The sequence below is a fragment of the Leopardus geoffroyi genome, chromosome X, assembly GCF_018350155.1.
Source record: "Leopardus geoffroyi isolate Oge1 chromosome X, O.geoffroyi_Oge1_pat1.0, whole genome shotgun sequence".
NCBI classification, from domain to species: Eukaryota; Metazoa; Chordata; class Mammalia; order Carnivora; family Felidae; genus Leopardus; species Leopardus geoffroyi.
Window position 1 is genome coordinate 73,881,699 of NC_059343.1, and position 15,364 is coordinate 73,897,062.

Consider the following 15,364-nt stretch of genomic DNA (forward strand, 5'->3'; position numbering starts at 1 on the left):
TCACTTTTCCATATTATGTATGAAGAAACTGTGATTAGAAGTTACTTTTCAAGATTATACAGCTCATTGCCATAAAGCCAGAACTAAAACCTAAACCTTACAATTGTGATATTCTTTCTAAGAATAAACTGGTATAATTTCCCTTTATCACCTGTACACTACATGGAAGCTGGATAAAATTCAAACTAAATTTCAAATGGTATTGGTGAAAGCATTTCTGATACATGATTGTTATAGAAACACTTGCCTTTGTACAATGTAGTGATTCTGATTTAAAGTACTTTGTACACGGTTATTACTGAATTATATGGCAATTCAGAGTTGATTCAAAACATGCCCTTTTTTTATCCTCTCAGAAAGACTTTTTAAACAACAACAACAAAAAGACCTTGAATACTCCCTGTGAAAGTAAAGAGCATGATAAGGAGGTGTTTATACAGGCATGGGGCCAGAATGGACTATTCATTTTCAATTTCTGGTTACTGAGAGAGGCACCTCTTCTAACTTAACTAGCTTAGAAAACCACTGCTCTCTTCCTTCAGGTGTGGACTTAAATTACTGTTAATGCATCCTCTAGTGAAGAGAGGGAAACAAACCATAGGACTCTTAATGATAGAGAACAAACTGAGGGTCTATGGAGGGAGATGAGTAGGAGATGGGCTAGATGGGTGATGGGTATTAAGGTGGGCACTTGTGATGAGCACTTGATGTTGTATGTTAAGTGATAAATCGCTGAATTCTACTTCTGAAACCAATATTGCACTGTATGTTACCTAACTAAAATTTAAATTAAAAAACACATTCTGTAGTGGGGCGTGTGTGCTTTTAGTCATGGGTAACCAACACTGTCCCATGTTTCTGAAACTATTCAGGTTTTTAAGTAAATATTAATGTAAAAACATTCACATTTTTAGATATTATGTAAAAGTAACTACAAACCTGCATGAGAGGACTGATGACAAGATGTTCTTCCTTAATGAGCTACCATTAAAATTTCCATGAGTACCTAAAAAAAAGATCATAATAAATCCCTTGGTACAAATTCTTGTAGGACAAAATAGTGCATTTTCAGAAGTGCACTAATGGGGAATGAATCTGGCAGTGGTGAGTAGAAGGAATCTATAAGGAAGTGAGTTTAAATACTGCTTTTGTTCACTTGCCTGGGTTTAAGCCACAGCTAATATAATTCAGATAAGGAAGAAGAAGCTGGGTTAGATTTGCAAATCGAGGTGGGAGGGCTGTGAGCATGCAAATCCAGCAGCTGCAGTGTGTTGGGGTAGCTGCTTTCCTGTGCTAAGCTCTTTTACTACTTTAAGATCTGATCTCATCATCCTGTCAGTGTGACTTCCCACCTACTGTTAGCTGAAGTTTTCTGCTTCAGTTAGAAAGCTAGAAATGTTCACAGGACACCACCACAGGCAGTGGGGGAAGGGAAGGAAGCAAGAAAGACTGCTCTCAGCACTTGTGCTTTTGTTAGTTCTACAGAAGAGGCAGGGAAACAGGAGATAACAAAGGCTCCATTTCCTTTCTGTGAGAGAAGGCTTTTGTCTTTCCTCCAGCAACAATGTCAGTGTTTGGCAAAAAAGAATTTGATGTGAAACAGATCCTAAGGCTACACTGGAGGTGGTTTAGTCATCCTTCTCAAGGATCCTCCCACACTGGAAACTGCCTTCAGCAGGAAGGATATGAGCTTAGAGGGACCCTGGTTCAGGGCACATTGAACAACCACTCTCAGGACAGAAACAGACTGAAAAAAAGGAACAATCCTTTCCATCCCAACATACTAACATCAGTGCAAGGACTAGCCCCTGACCATCAAAGAGACTTTCAGAATTGGCACTCACAAAACCTGATAGAACATTTTCGAGCAAATGAAGCTACTCCTATGGCAGTTCCAGAAGAGAATTTGTTTAAAGAAGCCTGAGAAACACTTAAAGATTTGGAGATGATTGCTGCTGATAATACAGAAGATTCTACAGTGAGGTAGGAATTTTCAATTGCATAATTGAAAGCCATAGGTTAACTCTTCAACTCTTATTTAGTGTTTAAATAAAAGTGCTATAATTATCTCTGAATTTGTATGCAGCCAATCAACGTTTACAAGAACTCCCTTCCTCTAAATCTATAAAAGAAAAGAGTAATAATTCATAAGTTTTGATAATTAAAGGGAAATATGTTTTAGGGTTGTGAGTTTACTTTTCTGATTCCATTCCAATTCTGTTAAGATCTCTGTTTTAGGGCTAAGAGGTATTCATTAAAATTACTAACTTTTTGTAAATATATTCTGTGGCTTGGAGGTTCACATACTTGTGATTCTCTATGCAAGTATAATGAGTTACATGACTAGAAACTCTGACTTTGTGAGGTAGGCCAATTTTGACAAAATAAAAGCTCTAAGTGCTCAGCACATTCTTATCTGTTCTATAGTACATAGTTTCTGTATTTACACTAAATAAATACATTATCTTTATATGAGAGTACAGAACCGCTTCCTTTGGCATTTGAAATTTATTTGAAGTTGTATTTGTTTCATAGATAGTTTATAATCATGAAAATATTTGACATAAAGCAAGTAATGAAATGGTCCTTATATCAGTGAGATCGTAGACTTCGAAATGGAACACGTCAGCTATTTGAGGATATTAAAATGAAATAAGAAGTGATAATAAAGTATAGTTTTAGTATAGTTCATAAAATATTTGATTATGTCTTCATTTTTGTGCCCACTAACTGTTTGAAAAAGAGAAAACTACGTTCTGTATGCCAATCTTGTCCAATATAACTGAAAGGGCGGGCCTACGCCGGCCAACTCCATCTTGTTCTGTGTCCTTCACCTTGACCACGCCTCCTCCCCTTGAGTAACCTCCCGCTCACCTGCCTAACAGGACTCGGACCCTTCCCCAGCCAATCGGCTGAGGCCACAGCCATTACCTCACCAACTGCCCCTAGGCCCCAATAAAACCTTTGTCCTTTTGAAATTCACTCTCTCTCCCCGGTATCTCACCGCTGCGTCGGTGCAGGTAGGGGATTGAGCTCGAGCTAGCTCGAGTAAAGGCTCTTTTTCTTTTACATCGGACTCGGCTCCCTGGCAGTATTTGGGGATCACGAATTCTGGGCATAACAATAACTTAACCTAGTAGATTTTTACTTTTTTTCTTTTATGCTATCAGATTTTATTTCCCCATATATTGTAGACACAACTGATAATCTTGGCAATGTAATTAAAGTCAAAAAGAACCATAAAAAAAATAAGTATTTTTATATATTTTAAATTACGTAACATTTCAACATGAAGCTATGCTTATTGTTCAGAAATAATCTTTGTTTATTTGATGTACTATGTCTCTACATAACTATAGAGGAGAAGGACCAGCAAATTTGCTTCTAGATATGTTTTTCTTTCCATAAAACTGCCTGACAATTCCTTCCTTCCTTATGTAATATCAGTAGAAAAAACAATATAACATTATGACAAATGACAACTGTGAAAAATAATGCCTTTATAGAAACTCAATCTTCTTAGTGAAATATAAACATGCAAAAGACTTTGTGAAATGACTTTAAGTATAATTTTAGGTTGTTTGTGATACAGACACTATAAGAAGTAAAGTGTGTATATACGAATTTCCTAAATGTGATTATGCAAGAAAATGCTATATAACTGCTGGGATAGCAGGTTGTATTTAGTACAACTAATTGGACTTTAAAAATAATATGTAATATATGCTTTTAGATTCAGCACATTTTTATGAATATGATTTATTATCAAGTTGACTTACCTACCACACCCAGTGCTCATTCCAACGAGTGCCCTGCTCAATACCCATCGCACATTTCCCTCTCCCCCACCCCCCATCAACCCTTAGTTTGTTCTCTGTATTTAATAGTCTCTTGTGGTGTGCCACCCTCTGTCTCTGTTTCTATTATTTCCCCTTTCCTTCCCCCATGGTCTTCTGTTCAGTTTCTCAATCCACATATGAGTGAAAACATATGATATCTGTCTTTCTCTGACTTATTTCACTCAGCATAATACCTTTCAGTTCCATCCACATTGCTGCAAATGGCATGATTTTATTCTTTCTAATTGCCAAGTAGTATTCCATTGAGTATATAAGGCACATCTTCTTTATTCATCAGTTGATGGACATTTAGGCTCTTTCCATAATGTGGCTATTGTTGAAAGCACTGGTATAAACGTTGGGGTACATGTGCTCCTATGCATCAGCACTCCTATATCCTTTGGGTAAATTCCTAATAGCGCTATTGCTGTGTCATACGGTAGCACTATTTTTAATTTTTTGAGGAACCTCCACACTGTTTTCCAGAATGGCTGCACCAGTTTGCATTCCCACCAATAGGGCAAGAGGGCTCCTGTTTCTCCGCATCCTTGCTAGCATCTGTAGTTTCCTGATTTGTACATTTTAGCCATTCTGACTGGTGTGAGGTGGTATCTGAGTGTGGCTTTGATTTGTATTTCCCTGATGAGGAGTGATGTTGAGCATCTTTTCATGTGTCTATTGGCCATCTGGATGTCTTCTTTGGAAAAGTGTCTATTCATGTCTTCTGCCCATTTCTTCAATGGATTATTTGTATTCTGGGTGTGGAGGTTGGTAAATTCTTTATAGATTTTAGATGGTAGCCCTTTGTCCGATATGTCATTTGCAAGTATCTTTTCCCATTCTGTTGGTTGCCTTTTAGTTTTGTTGATTGTTTCCTTTGCAGTGCAGAAGCTTTTTATCTTCATGAGGTCCCAATAATTCATTTTTGCTTCTAATTCCCTTGCCTTTGGATATGTGATGAGTAAGATATTGCTCCAGCTAAGGTCAAAGAAGTTGTTGCCTGCTTTCCCTCTAGGGTTTTGATGGTTTCCTGTCTCACATTTAGGTCTCTCATCCATTTTGAGTTTGTTTTTGTGAATGGTGTAAGAAAGTGGTCTAGTTTCATCCTTCTGCATGTTGCTGTCCAGTTCTACCTGCACCATTTGCTAAAGAGACTTTTTTTTTCCATTGGATATTCTTTCCTGCTTTGTCATAGATTACATGGCCATACATTTGTGGGTCCAATTCTGGGTTCTCAATTCTATTTCATTGGTCTATGTGTCTGTTTTTGTGCCAATACCACACTCTCTTGATGATTATAGCTTTGTAGTAGAAGCTAAAGTCTGTGATTCTGATGCCTTCCGCTTTGGTTTTCTTCTTCAATATTACTTTGGCTCTTTGGGAGCTGATTCCATTTCGTCTCTGGTTATGGGTCTGTTCAAAATTTCTATTTCTTCCCGTTTGAGTTTTGATAATGTATGGGTGTCTAGGAATTTGTCCATCTCTTCCAGGTTGTCCTGTTTGTTGGCATATAATTTTTCATAGTATTTTCTGATAATTACTTGTATTTCTGTGGGATTGGCTGTGATAATTCCATTTTTTTGTGATTTTATCTATTTGGGTCCTCTTTTCTTTTTGAGAAGTCTGGCTAGGGGTTTATCAATTTTATTTTTTCAAAAAACCAACTCTTAGTTTCATTGATCTGTTCTACTGTTTATTTCCTTTCCTTTCCTCTCCCCCTTTTTTTTTGGAATCTATACAGTTTATTTCTGCTCTGATATTTATTATTTCTTTTCTTCTGGTGGATTTGGGGTTTCTTTGTTGTTCTGCTTCTAGTTCCTTAGGTGTGCTATTAGATTTTATATTTGGGACTTTTCTTGTTTTTTGAGATAGGTCTGGATTGCTGTGTATTTTCCTCATAGGACTACATTTGCTTCATCCCAAAGGGTTTGGACTGTCGTGTTTTCATTTTCATTTGTGTATAGATATAGATATAGATATAGATAGATATATATTCTTCTTTCTTCTTTAATTGCCTGGTCGACCCATTCATTCTTTAGTTGGATATTCTTTATCCTCCATGCATTTGGATGTTTTTTAAACTTTTTTTGTGGTTGATTCCAAGTTTTATAGCATTGTGATTGAAAGTGTGCATGGTATGATCTCAATTCTTTTATATTTTTTGAGGGCTGTTTTATAACCTAGTATGTGATCTATCTTGAAGAATGCTGTATGTGCACTCAAGAAGAATGTATATTCTGTTGCTTTGGGATGCAGAGTTCTAAATATATCTGTCAAGTCTATCTGGTCCAGTGTATCATTCAGGGTCATTGTTTATTTATTGTTTTTCTGTCTAGATGGTGTGTCCATTGTTGTAAGTGGAGTATTAAAGTCCCATGCAATTACCACATTCTTACCAATAAGATTGCTTATGTTTGCAATTAATTGTTTTAGATATTTGGGTGCTTCAGAAATCAGTGAATAAACATTTATAATTGTTCAGTCTTCTTGATAGATAGACCCCCTAATTGTGATATAATGCCCTTCTTCATCCCTTGTTACAGCCTTTACTTTAAAACTAGTTTGTCTGATATAAGTATGCTACTCCAGCTTTCTTTTGACTTCCAGTAGCATGATAGATGGTTCTCGATCTCCTCACTTTCAATCTGAAGGTGTCTTCAGGTGTAAAATGTGTCTCTTGTAGACAGAAAATACATGAGTCATGTTTTTTTTTAATCCCTTCTGATACCTTATGTCTTTTGATTGGAGTATTTATTCCACTTACATTCAATGTTATTATTGAATATATGGGTTTAGAGTCATTGTGTTATCTGTAGGTTTCATGCTTGTAGTGATGTTTCCGGTGTGTTGTGGTCTTTGCAACATTCACTCACAGAGTCCCCCTTAGAATCTCCTATAGGGCTGGTTTAGTGGTGATGAATTCCTTCAGGTTTTTTTGTTTGTTTGTTTGTTTATGGCGGGGAAACCTTTTGCTCTCCTTGTATTCTGAATGACAGGCTTTTTGAATAAAGGATTCTTGGCTGCAGAATTTTCCTAATCTACACATTGAAAATTTCCTGCCATTCCTTTCTGGCAAGCTAAGTTTCAGTAGATAGTTCCTCTACTACCTTTATGTGTCTACCCTTGTAGGTAAAGACCGATTTATCCCCAGCTGCTTTCAGAATTCTCTCTTTAACTTTGTATTTTGCCAGTTTCACTATGCTTTGTCATGCAGAAGATCAATTCAAGTTATGTCGCAGGGGAGTTCTCTGTGCCTTCTGGATTTCAATGTCTGTTTCTTTTCCCAGGTTAGGGAAGTTCTCAGCTATGATATGTTCAATCACACCTTTAGCCCCTTTGTCTCTCTCTTCTTCTTCTGGAACTCCTATGATACATATATTGTTCTGTTTCATTGAGTCACTTAGTTCTCTAATTCTCTGCTTGTGATCCAGAATTTTTTTTAATCTGTCTTTTTCTCAGTTTCATCTTTTTTTCATAATTTTATCTTCTATTTCACCTATTCTCCCCTCTACCTCTTCAATTCTGGCTGTCCCACCTTTAGTTTATTTTGCACCTCATTGACAGCATTTTTTAAATTCATTATGAGCATTTTTTAGTTCCTTGATCTTTGCAGCAATAGATTCTCTGCTGTTCTATGCTTTTTTCAAGCCCCGTGATTAATCTTATGACTATTACTCTATATTCTTGTTCATTTTTATTGTTTAAATCTGTTTTGATCAGTTCTTTAGCTGTCACTTTTTCTTGGAATTTCTTGTGAGGAGAATTCTTTTGTTTCATCATTTTGACTCATTTTCTGTCCCTAATGGGTTTTAAAAGCTTGTTATGTATCCTGCACCTGCGAGAATTATTATATTAAAGAGGGGTCATACATTGTCCAGGGCCAGGCCTTGCAAGATGTGTTTTGTGGAGATTGTTACTTGATCTCTGTTGTTGTGACTTTGGTTACTTCATCTCCCTACTCGTTGTGATGTTTTGACCCCTCCAGTTGGTGTGGGTTGGTTTGTTTGTTGAAGTAGCTCTATGCCTTGTCATGTTGTCCCAGTGTGTCCCTGGAAGATACAATCTCTTCCTCCCATACTCTCAGATTTCAAAGTCCATTAGCTTCAACTCTGCTTTGTTTGTGAGAGGAGGGAACTTTGGATCCTCTTACTTCTCCACCATGTTGGCCCTTCCCCCATTCAGCATATTTTCCTTTGATCTCTTTTCACTATGAATTACAATTTTAAGAACTGCTGAAATTGGAGGTTAATATTAAATGCATTTGACTCTGTGGTAGAGAAATTTAATTTATCCTCTGTGACCTCCTGATAAACTTTTTTAAAGATTCCTAAATTGATATTCCAACATGAGTGTATTTTTACAATAAATTAGTTGATAGAAACATGCTGGATAAAATGTCAAATATAAATTGTCACCAAAGAATGCTTTATATATATATAAATTTCTTTTTTATTTCTGATATGTTTCATGTTCTAAAGAAATGTTCTGTTAAATTTCTTTGGTTACAGTAGAAAGTTAATATTTTCTTAAATTAAATAGAATGGTTTTATAGATGTGCCAAGGATATTTTAAACAAAAGAAAAGGTGTTAAGGAAATTATTAATTAAAATATGATGGATTATTAATGTCATATTAGCTATTCTGTATTATGTCTTAAGGAGAGTTTGAGAAGGAACTTTATATATCTTGATTCTCTCATGCTTCTCTTCAACAAGACTGGGGACACAGGAGGAAAGTTTCCTGAGATATTGGCAACAGCCTTGCATTCCCTCTTGTGGTAAACAAACAAACATGGCAGTCCGTGTGGAAAATTATCATACTACTACAAGATGGGCTGTGACTTTCTGGGAAAAGTAAGGGTATCTAAGTCATCCTGCTTTCTACAAATATTGCAGAAAATTAAGAGAATGAGCTAAATTATTACATTGCAGCATAAATGAATAACATACAATTATTCCTAAAACAGATATTAAAAGCAAAGTATTAAAGTTATATGTAAGTTATGAATCACTAAATTGTACACCTGAATCTAATATTACACTATAAGTTAACTAGAATTTAAATAAAAAATTGGAGAAAGAAAAAAAATAGTTATATTAATATCTTGGCTTGATCATTTTAAAGCCCCAAAACATTCCTATGTAATTGAGTTGTAATTTAGTACTTCATTTAGGAACAGCACTGTATCATGATCGCACACTGTTAAGTATGCACATACCAGTATGCTTGTCATTATCATTTTTTGTTCTAGTTGTCTACTAACTCTACATCTTTGCTTCATTATAACTATGTTGCTCAGTGTTCTTTCTTTCCTTTATTTCATCCCTAGCATTCTAAAAATTGAAACAAATATTTTAACAGTATGTTTTGTTTTTTAACTTGTTTTTAGATTCCACTTATGAGTGAAATCACATGGTATTTGTCTTCCTTGATCTAATTTATTTCACTTAGGAAACTCTTTTACACTGCATTGTTCAGTAGAAACTGTTACTTCAAAGGAAAAAATAAGGAACAAACTATAATTTGTAGTTTATAGAAAGTTTATGGTTAAATCCCTTGGCATATGGTTTAGAATGTATGGTATAAGATTATACAAATTTTTAAATTGCTTTATTAAATTTAGAGTATTTTAAAAAATAATTTAAAATTAATGCAATGATTCCAAACCATTTTATAGATGGAATATCTGATTTTAAATCTTGATTTAAATCTTTGCTACTTGCAGCCTCATTCCATGGTCCTAATGTTTCATTTCTAGCAGTGTGGTATTGTATATATATTTAAGGTAACATTAACTAAAATGTATTATAATTTGGAAAAATTGGGACTCCTTTCAGTGTAAGGATCTAACAATATGTTAGTTCCATGTTCCTTTAAATACCATAATTAAGCATGTCTATAGTTGTTATTTCTGACATTTGAAAGGCAACTATTTCGGGGCGCCTGGGTGGCTCAGTTGGTTGAGCATCAGACTTCGGCTCAGGTCATGATCTTGTGGCCCATGAGTTCAAGCCCCACATCCGGCTCTGTGCTGACAGCTCGGAGCCTGGAGCCTGCTTCAGATTCTGTGTCTCCCTCTCTCTCTGACCCTCCCCTGTTCATGCTCTGTCTCTCTCTGTCTCAAAAATAAATAAACATTAAAAAAATTAAAAAAAAATAAAGGCAACTATTTCATTTCTGCATTTAGAAATAGAAATGAAAGACTCAATATGTATGGTATTATTTAATATGTGGCTTCAAGAACAACGTATTAAGTATATCAACCTGTGCCACATTGCCTAAATGTTCAGACACTTACTATTTTAATTTAAAGTTTATCTTTTAAACTTCTATGTATTCTTTCTGATTTTTGTAAAACATCTACTTGATAGCAATCTTGTTGATGACTTTCCTATGACTTTGTAAGTAAAAATTACTTCCAATGCTTTATGTATATTAGTGTAAAATTCTTACATTTGAATAATATGAAAAACAAATCAAGGTAGAGGAGTGGGGAACACTAGATCCTTAATAATAAAAACACTCAGATTGAAATATAATGTTCTATAAAATGTATCTGGAACATTTTTTAGTGCCATAAAAGAAGAAAGTCCTCAAAAAATGATGGGGCTATGTCATGTCAAAGGACATAGATGCCAACTATAAAAGTTCCCAATGGCCAAAGCTAGAACAATGTTAGCAAAAAAATAAAATTGTATTTGATTATAAACCAAAATAAAAAAAATTTGTAAGTCCATAAATAAATAAATACATAAATACATAAATAAAAGACAAATGTATTATGCAAAAACATTCCATATTATTTATGTACATACTCTGCCTTCAAGGAGGTAGAGGTGAATACTGTGTTTTAAGTGTGGGCAGTACATATTGACTTCTTTCTTAAAAGTGATACAGTATAGAACCACTGCAGGGGTGTAGTAATTTTACAAGGAAGAAACCTGACAAATACTACCTGAGCCAGGTAAGCAAGTTTAACATCAAAAGTGCTTAGTAATTTTGACAGTGTGTACACTTGGTATGGTGTGATGAGAATGGCACTTCTGTCCTCTCCTCCCACAAAACCCATAACCTCTCCAGCTAATCGTGAGAAAAACATCATACAAATTCTAATAGAGGAATATTTAAAAAGCACCTGGTCTATAATTTTCAAACTACTAATATCATCAAAAAAGGAAATCTGAGAAACTTTCACAGTTGAGAGGACCCTAAGAAGACATGAAAAATAAATGGGATGTGGAAGAGAAAACAGACCTTAGTTAAAAACTGAGGAAATCTGGGTAAAAAAATGGACTTAAGTTAATAATAATGTGCCACTATTGGTTAATAAATTGTAACAAAATTGCCATACTAAAGTAAGTTATTAATAACAATGGAAACTGGGTGTGGGCTTTATGGAGACTATACAATTTTTAGACTATCACAATTTTTCTATAAAACAATATTTTAGCAAGTGCTATCTTAGTATGTAGATTCCATAAGTCAATACTAGAAGATTATGTAGTTGTAAGATTTTGTTGTTTGTTTACCTTAATTTGTTCTTTGTCAGCTGATTAAAGGATATTAAATCAAAAACAGTGGGCTTTTTCCTATACATTGGCAACAACATAATAAACAGTCTAAAGGCAATCCTAGGAAAGAAAGCTAAAATTATGAGAATATCTAAAACCTGTATGCAATTTCTGGCTCTATCCTGATGATATGGACTGTAGTTACTATTTGTTAAAGGATACATACACCCCAATGTTTATAGCAGCATTATCAACAATTGCTAAACTATGGAAACAGACCAAATGTCCATCAGCTAATAAGTGGATAAAGAATATGTGACATATATATATTGAATATTACAGAGCTATTGAAAAGAATGAAATCTTGCCCTTTGCAACAATGTGGTTGGAACTAGAATGTATTATGCTAAGCAAAATAAGTCAGTCAGAAAAAGACAAATACCATATGATTTCACTCATATGTGGAATTTAAGAAACAGAACATATGAACATATGGGAAGATAGGGAAGGGGAGAGAGGGAAACAAACCACAAGAGACTCTTAACAATAGAGATAAAACAGAAGGTTGATGGAAGGAAATGGGTGGGAGATGGACTAGATGAGTGATGGGTATTATGGAGGGCACTTGTTGTGACCAGCACTGAGTATTGTATGTAAGTGATGAATCACTTAATTTTACTCCTGAAACCAATATTGCATGGTATGTTACCTATGAAACTTATATATATATATATATATATATATATATATATATATATATAACAAATATATATATAATATATATATAAACATATACATATATATGCATGTGTGTGTGTACACATATATGTACATAAAATAAAAAATAGGATGAAAAAATCACAGCCCTGGTAGCCAATATATGTTTTAAAAGAGAAAAAAGAAAATTAAAAAAAGACTTAAAAAGAACTACCTAAGGAAAAGTAACTAAAAGAGAGAAAATTAAAATCAAGTAGTTTTGTTTTATCTGCTGTTTTAGGATGAAACAGGTATTACTGATATTTAAAAGAAAAAGCATTATGTAATGTTTTACTCTGAAACACAGTAAAATAACATGGCATTTTCCAAATCAATATATTGACACAATATTTACATATGTCTATAATTTGCACTGGAAGAGAGCAAAACCAGTGATCATGTTTCTTAAAACTATCAGACATGGGGCGCCTGGGTGGCGCAGTCGGTTGAGCGTCTGACTTCAGCCAGGTCACGATCTTGCGGTCCGGGAGTTCGAGCCCCGCGTCGGGCTCTGGGCTGATGGCTCAGAGCCTGGAGCCTGTTTCCGATTCTGTGTCTCCCTCTCTCTCTGCCCCTCCCCCGTTCATGCTCTGTCTCTCTCTGTCCCAAAAATAAATAAACGTTGAAAAAAAAATTAAAAAAAAAAACAAAACTATCAGATGTGGGGGAGGTAGGAGAAGATGGCAGAGTGGGAGGACCCTAAGTTTATCTTATCCCCTGGATACATCTGGATACCACTCACATCATTGTGTTTTAATATAATTTATTGACAAATTATTTTCCATACAACACCCAGTGCTCATCGCAAATAGTGCCCTCCTCCAGCCCATCACCCACTTTCCCCTCTCCCTGACCCCCCATCTACCCTTAGTTTGTTCTCAGTCCTTAAGAGTCTCTTATGGTTTGCCTCCCTCCCTCTCCATAACTTTTTGTTTTTTTTTCTGCCTTTCCCTCCCCCATGGTCTTTGGTTAAGTTTCTCCAGAATCACATGCAAGTGAAAACGTACGGTATTGTCTTTTTCTGCCTGGCTTATTTCACTTAGCATAATACCCTACAGTTCTATCCACACTGCTGCAAATGGCCAGATTTCCATCTTCCTCATTGCCAATTAGTATTCCACTGTATATATAAACCACATCTTCTTTATCCATTCATCAGTTGATGGACATTTAGGCTCTTTCCATAATTTGGCTATTGTTGGAAGTGCTGCTATAAACACTGGGGTAAAAGTGCCCCTATGCAATCAGCACAGCAGTATCCTTTGGGTAAATTCCTAGTAGTGCTATTGCTGAGTCATAGGGTAGTTCTATTTTTAATTTTTTGAGGAACCTCCACATTGTTTTCCAGAGTGACTCCACCAGTTTGCATTCCCACCAGAAGTGCAAGAGGGTTCCTGTTTATCCACATCCTCGCCAGCACCTAGAGTCTCCTGATTTGTTCATTTTAGCCACTCTGGCATAAGATGGTATCTCACTGTGGTTTTGATTTGTATTTCCCTGATGAGGAGTGATGTTGAGCATCTTTTCATGTGTCTGTTGGCCATCTGGATGTCTTCTTTGGAAAAGTATCTATTCATGTGTTCTGCCCATTTCTTCACTGAATTACTTGTTTTCTGGGTGAGTTCTTTATAGATTTTAGATGCTAGCCCTTATTCCCATATGTCATTTGCAAATATCTTTTCCCATTCTGTCGGTTGCCTTCTATTTTTGTTGATTGTTTACTTTGCACTGCAGAAGCTTTTTATCTTATGAGGTCCCAATAGTTCATTTTTGCTTTTAATTCCCTTGCCTTTGGAGATATGTTGAGTAAGAAACTGCTGCAGCTAAGGTCAAAGAGGTTGTTGCCTGCTTTCTCCTCTAGGGTTTTGATGGTTTCCTGTCTCACATTCAGGTCCTTCATCCATTTGGAGTTTATTTTTGTGTATGGTGTAAGAAAGTGGTCTAGTTTCATTCTTCTGCATGTTGCTGTCCAGTTCTCTCAGCACCATTTGTTAAAGAGACTTTTTTCCATTGGATGTTCTTTCCTGCTTTGTCAAAGATTAGTTTGCCATACATTTGTGGGTCCAATTCTGGGTTCTCTATTCTATTCCATTGTGTCTTTTTTTGTGCCAATACCATACTTTCTTGATGATTACATCTTTGTAGTAAAGGCTAAAGTTTGGGATTGTGTTTTCTCCTGGTTTGGTTTTTTTCTTCTTCAATATTACTTTGGCTATTCGGGGTCTTTTGTAGGTCCATACAAATTTTAGGGCTGTTCGTTTTGGCTTTGAGAAGAATGCTGGTGCAATTTTGATTGGGATTGCATGAATATGTAGATTGCTTTGGGAAATATTGACATATTAACAATATTTATTCTTCCAATCTATGAGCATGGAATTTTTTTTTCCATTTCTCGGTATCTTCTTCAAATTCCTTCATAAGATTTCTATAGTTTTCAGCATACTGATCTTTTACTTCTTTGGTTAGGTTGATTCCTAGGTGTTTTATGTTTCTTGGTGCAATTGTAAATGGGATCCATTTCTTTATTTCTCTTTCTGTTGCTTCATTATTGGTGCATAAAAATGCAACAGATTTCTGTATATTGATTTTCTAGCCTGAAACATTGCTGATTTCATGTATTAATTCTAGCAGACTTTTGGTACATTCTGTAGGGTTTTGCATGTAAAGTATCATGATGTCTGTGAAAAGTGAGAGTTTGACTTCATCTTTGCCAATTTGGATGCCTTATATTTCATTTTGTTGTCTGATTTCTGATGCTAGGACTTCCAAATACTATGGTAAACACCAGTGGTGAGAATGGACATCTGTGTCGTGTTCCTAATCTCAGGGGGAAATCTCTCAGTTTTTCCCTGTTGTGGATGATATTACCTGTGGGATTTTCATGAATGGCTTTTATGATGTTTAAGTATATGCCTTCTATCCCAACTTTCTTGAGGGTTTTCATCAAGAAAGTATGCTGTATTTTTTCAAATGCTTTTTCTGCATCTATTGACAGAATAATATGGTTCTTATCCATTCTTTTAAGTGATGTATCACATTGATTTATTTGTGAATATTGAACCAGCCTTGCAGCCCAGGAATGAATCCCACTTGATCATGGTGAATAATTCTTTTTATATTCTGTTGAATTTAATTCTTTATAATCTTGTTGAGAATTTTTGCATCCATATTCATCAGGGATATTGGCCTGTTGTTCTTTTTTTTTTCATTTTTTGTTCTGGGTCTCTGTGTGGTTTGGGAATCAAAGTAATGCTGGCT

At 35.3% G+C, this 15,364-nt stretch overlaps 1 protein-coding gene across 1 annotated transcript in view; it reads left to right on the plus strand.

Annotated features, from left to right (window-relative positions):
• Positions 1-1,564: 1,564 nt before the first annotated feature.
• KLHL4 (kelch like family member 4) overlaps positions 1,565-15,364 on the plus strand; it is a 145,742-nt gene continuing 131,942 nt past the window's right edge. Inside the window, 1 exon segment of the mRNA XM_045471639.1 lies at positions 1,565-1,983. Within this exon segment, the coding sequence (XP_045327595.1) occupies positions 1,565-1,983 (419 nt within the window).